The sequence below is a fragment of the Glandiceps talaboti genome, chromosome 2 (assembly GCF_964340395.1).
Source record: "Glandiceps talaboti chromosome 2, keGlaTala1.1, whole genome shotgun sequence".
Taxonomy (NCBI): domain Eukaryota; kingdom Metazoa; phylum Hemichordata; class Enteropneusta; family Spengelidae; genus Glandiceps; species Glandiceps talaboti.
In genome coordinates, this window is record NC_135550.1 from 25,915,880 (window position 1) to 25,935,061 (window position 19,182).

Sequence of the window (19,182 nt, forward strand, 5' to 3'; positions counted from 1 at the left end):
ATGTTATTGCATAGTAGAAGCACAGTGAATTGGTTTGTTCTACTTGCATAATGCCTTCACTGATCTTTCATTTTGTCAACACAATATAGTGGAATACTCAGAGACCTGCTCAGAACACTAATGCATCCAACTTATACATTACGAAGAAAGCTTCCACACAATATGCTCATAACCATTACTACTAAACCTATACAACATGCACTTAAAAATGTAACAGCAGTCCAACTAATTAGTAAATTTGTGTACACTTCTAACTTCTCATTCCTGGTATGCACACAATAATACAATATACCTTGTGTAACATAAATGAGTAATTTCAATCATAAAATTGTTGCTTTATATCTATTCATTCAAACATTGGCAAGGGTGTTACTTTTCTTTCATAATCTGGGATCTATATTCACTTGTCCTTCCACTTTCCAATATTCATTAATATGGATATTGGTTAAATAGCCAGCTGATATATTCCTACATGCAGGCTATTGACACTTTTGGTACACATGACTTCATTACAAGGGTGTTATGTTTCTTTCATAATCTCTGATCTATATTCACTTGTTCTTCCACTTTCCAATCTTCATGAATATGGATATTGGTTAAATAGCCAGCTGATGTATTCCTACGTGCAGGTTATTGACACTTTTGATATGACATGACTTCATTACAAATTTAAACAGGAAATTCATTTACATTAACTGTATTGTATTGTATGGTAGAGTCTTTAGTGTTTTGATAAAATGAAGAATTAAATTTCAAATCTATTGTTGACACTGTAAGAGTCCAAGGCATGCATGGCTGACTTTACATTTAATTATTCTTGTTACCTTTCGTAAGGAAAGGTTATGTTTATCTCTGTTCTGTTTTGCAACAGGAGGTACAAAACAGTGTTTCTGGTTTAAGTATTCAGTACTGAGGTACAACGTACGTCAGCTGATATTGATCAGTCTGACCAGCCTGTCAGCAAAGTTAACATGTCCAGTCAGGTGGTTGTTATTGTTTACTGTCACAAATTGTAACAACAGTACAAACCAAGGCAGATGGACAAGAAAACAGTTTTTGGATTTCCATTAAAACCTTTTAACTTGCATGAAAACAAATAAACATGTGGTTGTGAAATTACCGGAGGATTACATTATTTCAAAATAAGATATGTCAACATTGGATTACATTGTAGGTTGTTTCATTTGTAAACGATGCTAACTTATCGCCTCTGTACTTTCCTTACATAGAATCAGATGTTCCCCAACCTGATACATCTACTGCTTGATGTACAACATATTAAATGTATACAATATATATACACTTTATGTCAGCCATAGATTACATCCTGTGAGATACGGCATGGCACTTTCATATTAGCCATTGTCACTAGATGTGAGTTCTCATGGAGAAATAACATGAAACACTTTGCCCAAATTATTGTATTACAATTGTGTGATTTTCTTTTTTCTTTTTTCTATTTGTTGTTGTTGTTGTTGTTGTTGTTGTTGTTGTTGTTGTTGTGAATACAGTACTAAATGTGATGCATATAAGATGGTAAACGAGTATAACGTCTGCACATGACAGGAACTGGGATGTGATTTCCATAGTTTTGGACGTGCTGAAGCAACAGACAACTGTGTCGTATTTCCAGGAAAACTATGTGTGACACTATGAAATGTGTCATCAAAGGGTTGATTCACAGCAAAACACTTATAGGGCCATACACTTCTACTCATACAACACAAATATCTTTTTTATTTATCTACTGGTATGATATTAGATACGAGTGTAAATTAAGATATTCATATCTTTGATGTCAATTTCAGCATCTGATATGTCACCTTATCTAGGTCTGTAGGTTCAGCAACCTCACAATCAACTGCACTGTGGAAAGGACTACCACAATTAAACAAACAATGACATTCTTAAGAAATCTGATATCCTAGCATGTGGGAGAAGATGTGACCTACCCACACAAAACATCCTACAAAGTACTTAAACAGTTCTAATAACACTTATTTTCACATATTTTGCTATATTTTATTCTATTACAGCATGACCTATGAAAATTAAATGGCGATGGAATGACCAAAGACAAACTGTTCTACAATTTTGTGTTCTGATAAATAATAGCATTTGATAAAGAGCCATCTGAAATAGACTAAAAAGCAAAAGCTGCACCCAGAATGCTAGATGCTAAATTTATTGCCATCTGTGTGTCAGAAAGTACATTTATTGCAATCAATGAAAATATTTGCAGACCTTGGAAATTCACTTAAATATGCAATGATATATGTACTTTAGTTCAAAGTTGAGGCAAATGTCAGTAAACTGACCCAGTATTCATATAAGCATGCCCAAGTGTAGTCTCAAGTGAATCCAGACTCTAGCAAATGCATGTTGGTATTATTGTTTGAGACCAATCCAAACAAATAGGATGTTTCAATAACTTCACCACTTTCCCACATCCATAAAGATAATAGTCAACTTTTCATACAATTCCAATCACGGTACTCACTAAAATTGTACAACAACCCTTCCTATGCTTGCAGACAGATTAATTTGGGATTCGATTCTCACAATGTTCCTCTCCTTTCTTTAAGAGACATTGTCAGAGTTGAGTCCCATATTCCATCTGCAAGCAGGACTACTCTCCCTACAACTTATATCATGTGTGAACTCTGAACAATAACCTTGTCAATGTTATTCACATTCAGAGTATTAGATTTAATAATGGCTAGAACAATACAGGCATAATCACATAATTATCAATATTACTGTCTTATTTACATTTATAAACTAACATTGTCACTTGAAAAATGTACCTTTGATTTAAACTTTCTGACAAAGTACAATGCTATGTACTATAACAGTACATTTAGTAATATAATTAGGATAAACTACAACTAATATAGTGTCTTTCACTTGTCAAGTTGTCTAAACAGTGACACTAATGTTGTGGGGGGAGATAAACATTCCTGATCTAGGATCTAGGACAGGGTACAATTCAAAAGGTTAAAGAATTCCTAGACAAAAGTACAACACTCCAGCAATCTTGCCATGAGTGTGTGACATCAGTCTTACATTGTATCATACAAACTTAATAGTTGGTTGAAGTTTGACACAGACTGTTAGACAAACATATTCATCCTGACAACTTGGTGTGATACATGTATTTGTGTTACTAGATAGAAACACAATAAATCCTCATTTCTTTTGTTTCAAGAAAAAAAAAATCATTTTAAAAGTGACATGATTACACCATGACTGCATGTTCACCTAAAGCAGGAAATGTTTTAGAGTGTGTGAACTAAAAAGTTTGTTTCATTTTACATAGTGTCAATTTCAATTTGAGATATCCACAAGCAGTAAAAGTTGCCAAGACTTACTAACAACTCAGTGATTTTGAAGGTCAAACAAAATACATCAAGTCTGAATTTTGTATTGATTCATGGCAAATACAATATACAGGAATACTAGTATACATGCCCATATGATAGCATATCTTTGCAACAGTCAAGTGTCATATATACAATGTACAGTATAGTGAGAACATGAACTTTGAATCTATTCTACTGACTAGTCCAACCAGCTGTTGTAGACGATTCAATACATTGATTTACACTATCAAGGCTATCAGCGGTCAAATACACACATTTTCAATAAAGTTCTCAATGAAAGGTCTACGAAGGTCAAATAATGTTGTTCAGAAAAAGTACAGCTGTCCTTAATACAAATTTGGGCACTATAAACACAAGTGGGTGGGTCCTGTTCATGCACGTACATGCACAAATATAATTAAATACCTTCAAAGGATTTAAGAAAATGTAAAAGACAAATACTTTATGGTTTATACTAGTACACAAAGGACAGCAATGAATGTAGTGTACACTGGTCATCAATGCCATACCTAAACAGCAGAGTTCACAATTTTAACATCACATTACATTGTCCATGTCTGACCTCTGGATATTCAATGAAAATCCAGTTTACTTCCAGACAGGGTCAGTATTACATATTAAATACTTCATTAAATACTTCATCTTAATTTGGAATTAAGATGAAGTATTTAATACATAATACTGTCCCTGTCTGGAACAAGACAAATCAAAATCATACCACTTAATTTTAATGCAAAACTGTTATCATAACAACCACAAGATCTAAGAGTCTACCTTCTTTGCCTCTAATTGGTCACGTACAGGTTTCCTGATCATTATCATTATTTATATGTATACACACAGCAATATTTTTTAACGGTATATATATTTTTTTTTTGGGGGGGGGGGGGGGGGTGTGTGTGTGTAAAATCTACACAATAAGCAACTATGTGCCAGCATGTACATTCCTATGATGGCAATCCTTTTAATACCTAACCACATCCTAAATTCAAAGAATAAACTACTTCACATAGTTTCATATGGAAGAACACAGTGATTACCCCTTGTACAGATAGTGATACACCTCAACAATACTACCTAATGTGAGAGCTTATCATCTACAAATTAATGCTTGAAAATAAAATTGAAATACACATGATACAAAATACCTACATACATCCTCTGTGGACTAGTAGTAATACAAATGTAGATGACATTGACTTCACATTGACTTGATTGGCAAGATAAAAGTTCAATAACATTTCAAGTGATAAGTTTCTCCACAGGTATTCCAATACTAACCAGGCAATAGAAGTAAATCTTGTTTTGGTGGACAGGAAATTGCAAGAACTACAATATGACATATCCCATTGATAATTCTGTTCATGTTACAAGTAGTTTCCACACAAGATACAAATTACAATACATGATCTTTGAAAGACTTCTAAATATCATGTGATGTCAGGTATGTTTTGTCAATAATCATTTTTTCACTATTGCTTTCAGACTGGTATAAATACATGTACATCAGCTGTATGTTACTAGTAATAAATATTCCTTTATAATATAAAGCAAATCAATTTCTTTTCCACCCCTACCAACCTCAACACACCCAGACCCAAAATTGCATGCACATCTTGAGCACTTGTACTAACACTGACGAGCAGACATTGTAAATACACTGCAATGGAGAAATCAGTCAATGAACTTATGTTTTCATCAATAAAGTTAAAAACATCTATTGTATGAGGCGCATTCCTGGAAAACTAAATGTAAATTAATCTCTTCATGGACGTAATAAAATAGACATAAAGTTCAACGGCCTTGAAAGATAAATATTACTTGGAATTATGCATGTCTCATGGTTACTGGACGGAAACTAATTACAAAGAAAACGATAGTTATGGCATCAACTCATTAAGGAGTAACTAGGTATGAAGTGCCAGCATACAAAGAGACCAACCAACAATTTGAAGTTTTATTCAATCTGATTAAAATGAAAATGTGATGTGGTGAAAGCGGTTAAATGCTTTATTTACCTCTATTTCCATCGTTTTATGTCGTTTGTTTTTGTTCCAGTGATCGCTGCCTCCCATAAAAACAAATGACACATAACATGGACATGGAGGTAAATAAAGCATTTAGCAGCTTTCACTACATCAGATTTTAATCAGCTTGAGTTTTATTGTACCTCAAGGTTAAAGAGGTAACATGAGAATACACTACCATTAATGACCTGTAGGTAACCTTTGCTAGAGCTGTTGGCCACTTGTTGATCAAGTCTGAAAAAAGAAACCTGTGTATTAAACATGAAATTCACTTTCAAGTCCATACTGTGTATGTGTTAAAATGTCTCCTTGTGGAGATGATAATAGCTAAACTGTTGATCCCAAATTCTCTAAATTTATTAAAAATTTGAACATTTTTGGCATTATTCCATGTAATTATTTATGCCCGAGTAGTTAGCAGTCCCTATTCATGAAACCTTTATTGATGTTTTTCCTGTACATTAGGACAACTCATAAGTTTGAGTCTGAGTAGGGAAAGACAGCATGTATCCTGAAAGATCACGACAATAGACAGCTGCTATGGTAGCTCTTGCAAAAGAAGTGACTTACTATAACAAAACATTCAGTTTTAAGGTAGAATGCACCTCAGTCATACATTTCCCTGAAAATCAAGTCAAGGAAAATGACAATCTGTTAGAGTTAACAGTATTTGGTGGCCATATTGGATTCTAAAATGTCTTTAAATAACATATTGATAACATATTGACCTCTATGTATAAAATTTGCTTGGTAACCCCCAATTTATTTTCTTGATTTTAACTGAAAATGGGTTGGAGTTTACTTGAACAAAGTAACAGCAAAAGTTTGAAAAGTTTATTTCTGAGGCACATTTCATGTTAATTTTGTCTTGAAGACTCTAGCATAATATGTGCCAAGAATCCAAATTTAGCCTTAAAATGCACATCCGGACTTTAAAAATTGATTCAAAACAATGCAAGTATTGGTGTACCCCAATAGATACCAAAATGTCATTTGACTTTAAACTTCTAAGTATTCTTCCAGAATGTCCTATACAGTAGTTGATATTGGATATGATGATACAAACTGTGAATGGATTGGGAGTTTGTGTACCTGTTTTAAGCATGAAAAGAACAAGTGCTAGTCAGAAACATATGTATGAACCAAAGCTAAAATAGGCCTGTTGAAAGACTTGGCTGACTTTGCAATACTTGCAAGAATACTACTGTAAGTAACAATACTACTGAAAAGTTAAAAGAAGTATGTATATAATAAACAGCACAAAATTCTGCACAGTCATTGAAGCTTTGAAAGGGATATCAGATACTGAAATTTGTTCACAATCACACTGTGACAATAACAAACTGGCACTAACTAACAAGTGAAAATGCCATGAACTGTCTAGAACAAGAAACTAATAAATTAGGGTGACCAATCTATCATGTCAACAAAATGCTTGATTTACTTAAACTTCTATATCTAAGCATTAGATAAGAACAGAAATGCATCCATTTTAACATTGAGGTACACCTGCATGGTTTTAATAACAGACTTACTGTCAGAGAAAGTACTTGGTGTCTCTCAAAGTGCAGAGTATCTCACAAAAGCAAGCATACACCCCAACAGAGTGTCAAGCATACTTGAAGTTGAAGCATGTAATCAACTGTCTGAATCAGACAAGTAATTACTTCAGTCAGACCTCTACATACATGTAGGTACTCCCATCAAAATAATCATTCAACTGCAACACTTCAGACCACATCAAGTCACAATAGGCTCAGTATCATTATGTGCACTCGTCATCTCCTGAGATACAAACTCAAATTGATTCCACTGAATGTAATAATTATTCCCAACTGTCTTCATTTGGATCAAACTTTCTATACAGGGAAATCATATTTTGGTGAAATTGTGCATCTATCAAATCAGTTTTACACTCAGCTGTAAATTAAGCGGATTAAGCTTTCGGCATGAGAACTGTTTCTCTTTGAAGTTACATAAACCTTGCAGATCATTTAAAACCATACATATTTTGAACTTAAAGTAAAACAGGATTTCCTTGATACGTAAATCAAACAGAATGTCATAATTATACTAGCTTGAATGAGTAGAAATGAATGAATACTTTCACGTTTTTCAATGGATGCCGGCAGTTAATTACCAGACATACATTATAGCTACTTGTACTACTGTTGTTGAATTACATGTTTTCACTTGGCCAATCATCTTTCCTTCGGATCTATCTGCACGTACAATGTTCTCTCAAAAGGAAATACTGCAATCAATGAACTTTAGTGTAACTATTACTTATTGATTTGTTTCCTTGGTAATGTTATCATCTATGACGCAAGTAAGGATTGCTAAGAAATATCGTATCGTTTTTACCTTTCCATTTAGATCACAACACATGATACGTAGCTACTCAGTCACAGTTTAACTACATCTTGGCCTGTCATCTATGAATTATGATGATTGGACAACATGCCAAATGTTAACCTTTCTGAAAACTTTCATGAAATTCAAGTTTTGTTAATTGATTTGAAATTTTGGTTTGTCAACTTCATAAAACTGCAATTAGACATTTATACTGCAGTGATGGGGGTGTGGGAGAAAAGAGAAGTATATTTCTTAACCAAATTTACTTCTATGAATTCACAAACTGTAACCTATACTAGCTAATTCCTGTGTTCCTGTCAAGCAACCAATTCAAACTCAGTATACCATTTGTAAAAGCTTACATACTAAAACAGATAAGTTTGTTATTATCAAATTACTCACATATTTCTGGCCAATAATATGAACAGGGATTGTTATGAATGAAAATATGTGAGGAGTTGTAATCTAATTTTAGGTTTGACTAAACAGTTGCTAGCAAAATGCCAGGCATGGTAGGGGAAAAGTGAGAACGAAATCTTAACACCACTGGATTGTAGGCTACTTAATGTGGGGTGTTTGTTTGTTTGTTTGTTTGTTTGTTTGTTTGTTTGTTTTTTTTTTTGGGGGGGGGGGGTTTAGCCTTTACCCATCTCACATGCCATTACAATTCCTTTTAAAACTGTATGTCACAATTGTCCATAATTTTCTGTTCATTTTTAGATTCCTGAAGAAGGCTTTCTGTGTAAAGCCGAAACGTTGTATTAAAGATACTACTTAATCCTACATGAAACCCATGTCTTGTTCATTATCAAACTTACTTATTTGCAATTATCAAAGAAACAGCCTTATCCAAACCTATACTTTCATCAAGTCAGATGTTGTATGCAGGGTATTGTCAACAAATACACTTATCATGAGTTTTCATAACTAATTGCCTTTCTTCCCATAATGTAAAATCTGATTTGTTTTAAAAGGTTTACATCATTCTGTCCTTTTACTTTCCAATTTTCAAACCTATGGACAAACTGTTATCATCTCAAATTTTAGATGATGTGCAATGTAAAGTCAAAAGATTTCTTTCAACTTCTTATATGGTGAATTGTGGTGAAGTACTCCCCTTCTCATGGCAACTAGTGAGTTTTTTCAAATGTTTTAACTTTTGGCATACAGTATTATTGTAATTGTATATCATGCATATTCATATGTGATCTTTAGGTAAGTCAATACATAATGATCCTAGACCAACTGGTTCATGGTGTTGGCATTTATGTTAAATCAATTAACAGTAGAAGTATTCTTCTCCATTGAAAGGGAATGATGGTAACTGGTTATTAATGGAGACTATTATTTTGCCCAAAATAATAACCTGGATACATTACAGGAATGCTCTGCTGCCACTTTTATTCAAATCTGTTTGTTTGTTTGTTTCTTTATTTGTTTGTTTGGGTTTTTTAATATATCAATTTGAATGCTATGTGACCTGCAAGGGTTTATAGATTTAAACGGTCACTATTCATGAAAACTTCGACAATTCATAGACATTGTCTGGGTCAAAATCCAAATCCTTTCAGAGTCTTCCAAAGGCCTAATGTTATGGCATCAGGCCATTTTGGACATCAAACATAGACGTTGGTTCATTGAACTCATCCTCAATGGAGTGTTGTTGAAGAGTGGGGAAGGTCAGCACTAGGGCAAACGATATATTTCTTTGCTCACAATAGATGACTAAAATACTTGCGTAAGCACTAGGGAGGCCCAATGAACTGCCAACCTGCTGCCATTCCAGAACTCATGTGTTACACGTAGACAGGGCAAAGCGTACTTGAAATGTCTACATCAGTCAAACTTTCTCAACAGCTCTTTTCCATTTTGTTCTGCATGACTGTATGTCTGTCTTTTTTTCACACACCTTCTATTGAATATATGCATACTTTCATGGGACAGTCCAATGACACCTTAAAACTGTCTGTATCGTGTTTAAAAGACCAGATTATTCCACTCAATTGCACCTTTTATATGATATAATTACCTATGATAATAGAGTACAAGAATGTGGAAGATTTCCAGAATCATACTAAATTCCACTTAAGATTTCTCCTTCTATTGGTACTTGTTTTATTGTTTTTCCTCAAACTGTCCTGTGATTCCACACGTACACCACATACAAATGTAGAAAGAGTCACTCACTACTTACAATTTTACTATTTTCCTACAGTCCTAACAAGTTTTTATAACATTTCAAAATGATCTTTTTTTTGTCTTCCAGTTTCACACAAGTTGACTCATTCGTAAGTCATTCAGACACAAAATATACAAACATCAATTCAAAATGTCCACAGCTTTTCATACTATTGAACTGGTTACCCCTCCTTTATCATTTGTTACTTGAAACTTCATTAACCAGGGTAAGGTACACGCTCTTTTCAACAAAACTTTTTCATTGATGGCCACTAAGTCTTGAGTGCAATCAAATCACATCTCTGTTTCATTTTCTACTTCCATGGGAAAGAAATGGGAATGAAAATAAATAGCCTCTTTAGGCAGGGAAAGAATGGGTTTTACTCCATAACTCAAGCATGAAGTACCAGTAATGTAGATAAGCAGCTCTATACATGTACAATGTACATGTAGGTGGTAAAAATAATTGCCTTAGGGTTTGTGGCACAGCAAGAAATTCTAACAATGAAATCTATGGAACTGTATCATTTACGTACCTGAATACCAGGTAATTAACATTTGATATTCCTATCAAATATATCTCATGAAGAAATATCAAGGGAAAACAAATCTAAGAAGTGCATATTTTCCTCCTACTAGTACTATTGGAACTTTTTAACAGAACAGTTATGGATAGCATACTCAGCATAAGTTGAATTATTCCAAACAGGTTCTGGAAACGTAGTTGGTTAGAGTTGATAAATTTCATCATCTACCAATAGGAACAGTTCACAAGACTTTCTTGAAGGATACATGTATATACTAGTATGTATTTTTGACTTCAAGGAATGCTTTTATCAATTTGCAACTACTAATTTTCTAGGAAGGTATAATCTTGTTTAGCTTTTGTTTATTGTCTATTCCAAACAGTTTTGTGTCTCCATATCTTCCACTTTGATTGTATTGTGCATGTTCTTGATATTGCCACTAGTAAACTGACAAAATCAAGCTTATTCTATATAGATCAATACTGACATAGTTGCCAGTGTTCCAGTGTTGATGTGGTCTACAAGTATAATCATTTATAGATAGTGTTATACACATGTACTGTGAGAAAGATTTCACCTGTATCTTTTGTCATTTCATATCAATTTGTCATACTATATCATGTTCTGTATAATCTCCAGTAATAAAATGTGATGAAGAGCATTGAATAAGAATGTTGAACAATTTAGGACAGATGGTTACTGGAGTAAGAAGGTGACATGTACTTTAAATAGGTCATACATCCACAAACTTAACACGTCTCCCATATTGCATTTCTTTTTTATTCACTATTTCATTCTTCAAATACAGCCAGTTCTAGCCTTAACTGGCATGATTATGCTATACTTAGAGAAAATTACTCTCTGTATCATTACTTATGTAAGTAAAAAATTTCAACTGCTGTGAGCATCATAATACATACGTATGTAGGGTTGTCTGCATAATGAGCCGATTATCTCAGCAATACAGATATGAGATCTAAAGTTAGTTTTTATCAAAGGTACAAAGTGGTTGTCAGTCCTGACCCCTGACAATATGTAGATTGTGAGTATAATTGTTCAGCTCTCACTACATACATGTATGATTGTGCAATACGAGTACATGTATTAGTTAGCCGTTGTTCCCCTAGTAATTTAATCATCATACCCAACCCAATCTGATTAAAATCTGATGTAGGAATATTGTACAGCAAGACTGTTTTATTTACCTCTATTTCCATTGTATATTGTTGTTTGTTTTTGATTGTGTTGTTCCATGAGTGATCACCTCCTTCCCATGGATCAGACTGATACACAACCATGTCAAAGTTAAAAGTGAACACATTCACTCTTTGGTTCTATCTGCCAGCATTGTTAAAGTGTTATGCTTCACGTTTGTTTCCCTTGATACTATTAGTGTAGCTCTCCAAACATTTGCCTGAACTACAATGTAGTAAGTGCCTGTTTTTCTTTTAAATGGTTAAGACCTTTCCAGAATAGTACATTAATCTTTGGAGAGGACACTTTCCACAAAACAAAGTGTGGCTATCAGAGCAAAACTTTGCATTATCTGATTTTCTACTGCTCAAATCTCTTTCGTTCAGTAACATTTATTCTGTTTTATCAACATCTTGGCTTAAACAACAAGTCATTGCCACACACCAATACTTACTCACATACAGGAGTATTTATTCATTTGAAAACCTTGGTCTTTTATTTAGCGAAGTTTAATATTTTTTGTATTGCACCTCTGAAATGGGCAGAGCCAGAGAACAGTACTTACTCAACAACAGCTACCTTTATGTGTTTGTAAGTTGCAGTAAAATGTTTTGCACAGCAAAACATGTCTGACGTATGTGAAGATCATGGTCAGACAAAGTGACTGGCTTTTTAGTTATCAAATTAGTACTGGTTGCAGTAATCACGTCAATGTCATGATTTTGATGAAAATGTCAAGCTGTGTTTCTCCTGCCTGACCTTGATTAGATTGGGATACAATAAATCAGATGCACCACAAGGTATCTTCTGATATATGCAAGTAATTCACCAGATTACCTAGGGAGGCCATTATATGGTCTATCATCCTCAGTCTGTACTTTTGTAATCTATTCAAACCTTGCACTTTTGACAGATCATTGTTTTTGTTAAGCATTGTATTCTACCTGAATTCACCTTGTGTTCTACCAAGTTTTAACCCAAAATCATGGTACACAGTATAGGCCTCGCATCAGCTTAAGAAAAGGTGGTCATTCTCAGAACAATAAAATCAAAACAATACCACAATATACATGTACAAAGGAACTGTAAATAAAGGAAATCTATTCCTACATCAGATTGCAATCAGATTCTGTTACAATTAAAGATTATATTAGAATGTGTTGTCATACTCAGAGTAAACAATCCTGATTAAAAAGGAAAATGATAAGAAAACAGAATTGTTGGGGCTAAATACTGCCTATTATGATTGCACTTTTATCAACCATCTTTTCAAAAGCTACCTATACCAATACTAGTTTTCACACACACAAAATTCAACACAAAAAATGTACTTTGTCAAGCAAAAAATTGAGTCTAACAAAGTAGATTTCGTTTTATTTTACCTTATTCAAGCCAAAAAGCACAGCTAAGCAGAGTTTATTTCAGTTGATTTGATTAGCTTTCGTTATTAAACTGTGGAACATATAGGAGTATTAGACTACATCTCATTGAAACTATAGTCAAGTTGACTTCATTTTATCTTATTTCATCTCTGAGCACTGAAGAAATACTAATTTGATTCCATCTTGTTATCAACCATATCACCAAGTCTATGTGAAGACTTGAATTAAATTATGTCTATTCAGTGTATCATATGCACTGTAATTCCTTGCAACTGTTTATTAATTTTAGACAAGGTCACCATATCATTCCAAAACCCTCAAAAAATATTTAACAGTGGTAGATTTTTTTGCATGCTTATTTTCCTTAACCCTAATGAGGTCAAATCGGTGGTCAGCGTAGCCGATTTCATGTATGGGAAGGATTTCCCTTCCAGGGCCACCAACTGGTCAAGTCTGTGGTGAGCGTAGGTCAAAATGTCGTGTCAATCTGGTCAAGTTGGTAATTTTCATTTTCCCAAAGAGTCAAACTTTGAAGGGCTGTTCAAATCAATATTTGTTACAAATATGCCGAGCTAATATTTCAGGAAAACTTATTTTTACATAGTGCAGACTCAATTCAATGTAACAATAGTGAATAATTTTAATGAAATTACAATAAAATGTGCACTAAATATGATGGTGAAAACTAATACCAAAGAAGGTACAGCCCATCAAATGTTCCCTTTGCAATTCAAATTTGTAAACTGACATCATCGCAAATTATCTATTTCATTCAGCAAGAAAAAAGCCTCATGAAAGGTGTATCCATAATTAGTCATTATTTAGATACAATGACAAATACATTACTTAGCCATGATGAAAAAACTGTTTATTTTGTAACCACGATTTTGTTGTCATCTCAGTTCATGAGTACTGTACATCTATTTGTATTCACTATATGTATGTGTGTGTCTGTCTGTGTGTGTGTGTGTGTGTGTGTGTGTGTGTGTGTGTGTATGTGCGCGCGCGTGCGTGTGTTGTTGTTGTTGTTGTTGTTGTTGTTGGTCGTCATCTTGTGAGTGATGGTACTTATCTTACGTAGAATAAATTGTTTCAAATTAACATCATCATATTACAAGTAAAGTAATCAGAATCTCTGATAGTGCAGTGATTTGCAATGTCTGTTACATGAAGAATACACAAACTGTTAACATTTTCAAATTAATACAGGCAAAACAAAAATGATAACTTTGAACATTTAAATGAAAACAATAATACTTATCACGTCTTACCTGGTTTCTTTGAAACTCCCACACCTACAAGCATACGTATCTTCAGAAAACTTATGGCAAGTCTCATAATTGCAGCTTTGTCTAACTGGGCACACACATTATGTGGCAATGGGAGTTGATGAGCCAACTCGTAAAAAATTTCAGTTTCTTTGCTTCTGCGACTTCTGGCAGCATCTCTTGACTTCTCCTTCCTCTTCTCCGAGTTCCTGAAGATGACAAGACATACATGAAACACAAACAATTACTATCAAATATTTTTCTTGATAACAAATACAGTGACAAACTCTATAAATATGACAACATACCTCTCTTTCAACATCGTTCTTGTGCGCTTATGGCTAGTCAGGCTCTAAATTAGAAACAAGGACAAGATTTCACTGGTGAAAAGAAATTATGTCATCTGGGACCACTAGAGATGATTTCTATCAAATGTTGCCCGGAGGCCCAGTTTCCACTTCACTGAGTATCAAGTTAATGTACTAATACACTGGATGCTTTTCAGAGAGACCAAAGTTTAAGATGCAATGACAGGGAGAACAAAATTGCAATGAACAAAACCAGACAATTCCTCTTCCCTTCCGCTGCTTTGATTGATGATTATGACGTCAATAATTGATATGAAATAACAATTACAACATGACTTGGTGATGATCTTAGCATTCCTGTCAATATACAGTTCTCCAGCAACTACCTTGTCATGGCTGATCACCTTACAACAGTACTGACATAATATATGTAAAGCTCATGTGACTACCTTCAAAGTATTATCAGCCAATGATTTGCTTTCTATCTTTCGATGACCTATCACACATATTGACAGCCCTGCAAGCCAATCCCACTGCATCATGTGAGGTTAGACCACAATTGTACATTGGCATATTCCAATTTATTATCCCTGTCAAAATGGACCTATGGTAGCACGTTCAATCAATTCACAAGAAGAATTAACTCTTTAGAAACATTTAACCCAGCTTGACAGATACACTATTTGTATCAAATTCTTAGGCATGGCATAAGGTACGACAAGTAGAACAATTTGGAGAAAGAAGAGAATAGAATAGAACATTTTCACACAATTGTAGTTGCTATGATGTCTTCAAAATTGTACTGAATTTGTCTTTTGAATAATTTTGACTATTGTTATTGTCAAATACTTCACTTTTCACTTTCTGATCAATTTGATTGAACTACATGTTCTTCATAATGTAGAATGCACGAGTTCTCATAGTGCATGAATGATTGAGTGCCATAATTGTGTGCTACTCATGACTGACAATGACATTTCATTCAAGTCAATGATTATCATTTTCTCTTTTACTTGTGTCAATGTTTCCGTGACATACAATGTACATACATGTAGCCTCCACTAAGGAATACTGAGTATTTTCTATGCCCTACAGATACTGACAAATTTATCTGAAATACTTTTTATGAGTTAAAAATGTATTTCAATAACAAAATCAAATAATAAATATCTAATTTTCATAATTTGCTACTCTACGCAAGAGTTTGAACCAATTTAAATTTCATGCTTTTATTGGAAATTAAGGAACACTACCATGAAATATACAAAAGTTTCTTGTAAAGACATGTCTAGGTATGTCCAAACTACATTGGCTACAAGCCCATTGCCTCAAGCCAAATAGTTGTCTAGATTTTTGACCAAATTCACGAATATAATATTTTACCAAATATCAAAACCATTGATCGAATCACCTTTTATTTAAATGGCATGGGTTTCAATCCTACAAAATATTGGACCAATTGGCCAAGGAATTTCTGTCTTCAAAGTTTGTCTGTCAATGACACGACACGACACGACACGACACGATCATTTCTACATTTTTCAACTACATGTACATGTATGAACCATCTAGACACTGATGGAAAAATCCAACTTAAATATCAGATTAATCTAATTAATCAAGATTTTGCCCAAAAATGACGTCTTTTAAACTTTATTTGCAAACCAACAGCGAGTTAAAGTTCCTTTGTCTTGAACACCCCTAGAAATATTCCCCATCAATTTTCAGACCTATCTTCCCAATAGTCCTTGAGTTTCAGTGATTTTTTTAAAACTACTTTTTAAAACCTACTTTGCATATCATTGATCAAACAATTTGCCTAGAACATATTCACAACTACTAACTACATGTACACACTTTAAAGTAGCATCCCCAGCCAAAATAAGGCAAGAGTCAAGCAGTTTTTCTACTTTATAGGATTCTTCACACACACACACACACACACACACACACACACACACATGCACGCACGCACACACACACACACACACACACATACACACACACACACACACGCGCGCAAGCACTCACACACACATGCACACCGACAGATACTCTACCATGACAATTGCAAATGAATCTCAGATCAGCCATTAGCCACTACTGAACCTCAGATAAGTTGTACTAAATTTTAATAAGCAAGTTATATGACATGGAATGATGTAGCCTTACCACTGAAGTGGTTCACCCCAGCCCTATACAGAGCAGAATGTGTAAAGTAGTCATGAAATACGCTATGCTATGCATTCCTTTGAAACAAACAGAAACAGGAATTGAACTTGTGATTCTTGTGCACTGCCCTCTACACTACTCTGGATGTGGCATCTGATAATAATTAACATATTCAAATTATAAGGTATCTGATAACAAGCACAGCACAACCAAATCTTAGCAAAAAAACAATGTTTAGAAATTTTAGGCACAAAACATATTAATGAACTCCTAAGAACACATAAGATTGTGAACCTAAGTCTACAGTATCACTATATTTAGTGCTATTTTTTGACTAAAAAAGGGACAAATTACCTGTAGCTAGTGCAATGACACCTGTGTTACTGATTCTGTCAGTTGTGTCAAAATATTTTGTATAAGTAATGTTTTGTATTTCCTGAACAAGCTATAAGTACATGTATACATGACAAATGTATAGATAAACTCACTCTATCTGTGTTCCCCAACTCAAAGAATCAATTTATTCTTTATACTATGCATTCAGGCTATTGATGTTCTGTAAGGAGATTATTTATACATGTATGACCTGTCCTCGACTATCACAGTTGAATATCAAACCCAACATTTAGAATTGAACTAATCACTCCATGCATGTTTCATTCAGAATGCGATCTAAAATAGATCCTAGAGGACATCAAATGCAATGCTGTGGCACATGACCACTGTGCTGGAATTTGAAATTGATCACAGTACTGCCTAAGAGTAAATCCCACTGTATGGAATTTATCTGAATGGCCATGACTGAATTGTATTTAACCTTCACTGTATAGCAATGGATGTTTGATTGTATACAAGTAAAAAATACACTATTTAGGAGTCTTGTTACTGCTTCAACGCAGCGTGAATATTGTAAGCGTACTCTTAATAATTTATTATGGTCAGTCACCATTTCTCAACTTTGACAAACAGTTACTGCAACTTTACAAAGGTCATCTTTTACGGATTCATAAATTGTGATGAAAACTGTCAATGTGAGTGACATTTCCAAATGTTCCACCAACTATCAAATTTTATCTAATTGAATCAAGATGTGCAGAGGTATCTGTTAAAAATTATAGCTATAGAAAAATTATGTATGGTGAAATATTAGCAGCATAAAACATATCACTATTTGACATATTTGAAATGAATAACTCAATAGCTTATAGAATGTTAACTGATGACATTGAAAGTTCCATACATATTTCAGTGTTTTGGGAATTCATTCTAGTGTGACCCTGTTCTTATATATGTACAGCTAAATCACCAAATGAATTTCTTTTTCACTTTCATTGGCCATAGTTCTGTTAATTGCCATTATCAATATCAATTTAATTGACTAATAATAATATAAAATTTTCCATATGAACATGTAATTTTCAAGACAGAAGAGATTTACAGTTACACCGACATACATACTTTAGCTAAATACACAACATTGCACTTACAGCAAGAGTGGTTTGAATTTGTAAAACATTGTAATTACAGCAAGATAGGTCTGAATTTGTTATGGGGTATCCTTGATTTGAAAATTTGCTCAAATTTGCCCAAGATCATTATCTTGACCTTTTTCAACCAATATTTATCACATATCATACTGTACACTTCCACCTCCTATACCTCTACGAATCAAACTCATGCCACCCAAGGATATATGTAACGTACATTTGTAATGTGTGCATTTATGTTCTGAATTTACAATAATTTTTACAATAACTTGATCGTAGCGTAGGATTGACAGGAACACTCGAACAGTAGGGAGAAAAATAGTTCGGTAGAACGGGAGTGATATGGGTTTTTTATCTGCCCTGTTTGACGTCACACAGGTGAAGATTTGCACGTATTTATGTGATAATACAAGCAATGTCACATATCAACTGATTCAATAGATTCTACATGAATATTGATATTCAGTGAACCTTCTTTTCTTCACCATCATACACTCTCCTGACTAACATGTGCACACCTAAATAGTGAACAACAAAGCTACAAATGCATGAATGTAGTTCTGTCTTTCTCACTTTCCATTCAATTTGGATATTTTGACAACTCTAAAAGTTGAATTTTCTCCATTATCAATATAAATCACAAATGTTGTTTGCCTGGCACTCTGCTATGATGACTCAAAGATGGGCACAGTTACTATTAATACTACTTTATCATCTCTGCTACATATTTCACCTCATTTGATTTCCTATTTTTTTTAAAAACATATATCATATCTCTGATGACATACGTTTGTACAACAGATACATGTACATAGACCATGTGAGCAAAACATTACTTAGGAAATTCAATCAAAATAACAGCAGTAGCCTAAGATTACTTAGAGCTGTGGTTTAGTCAACT

At 33.9% G+C, this 19,182-nt stretch overlaps 1 protein-coding gene across 1 annotated transcript in view; it reads right to left on the reverse strand.

Annotated features, from left to right (window-relative positions):
- The window catches only part of LOC144453547 (hypoxia-inducible factor 1-alpha-like), a 51,924-nt gene that overhangs the window by 19,720 nt on the left and 13,022 nt on the right, over positions 1 to 19,182 (reverse strand). The window contains exon 2 of the mRNA XM_078144863.1: positions 14,318 to 14,523. Within this exon, the coding sequence (XP_078000989.1) occupies positions 14,318 to 14,523 (206 nt within the window). The remainder of the gene's footprint in view (positions 1 to 14,317; positions 14,524 to 19,182) is intronic.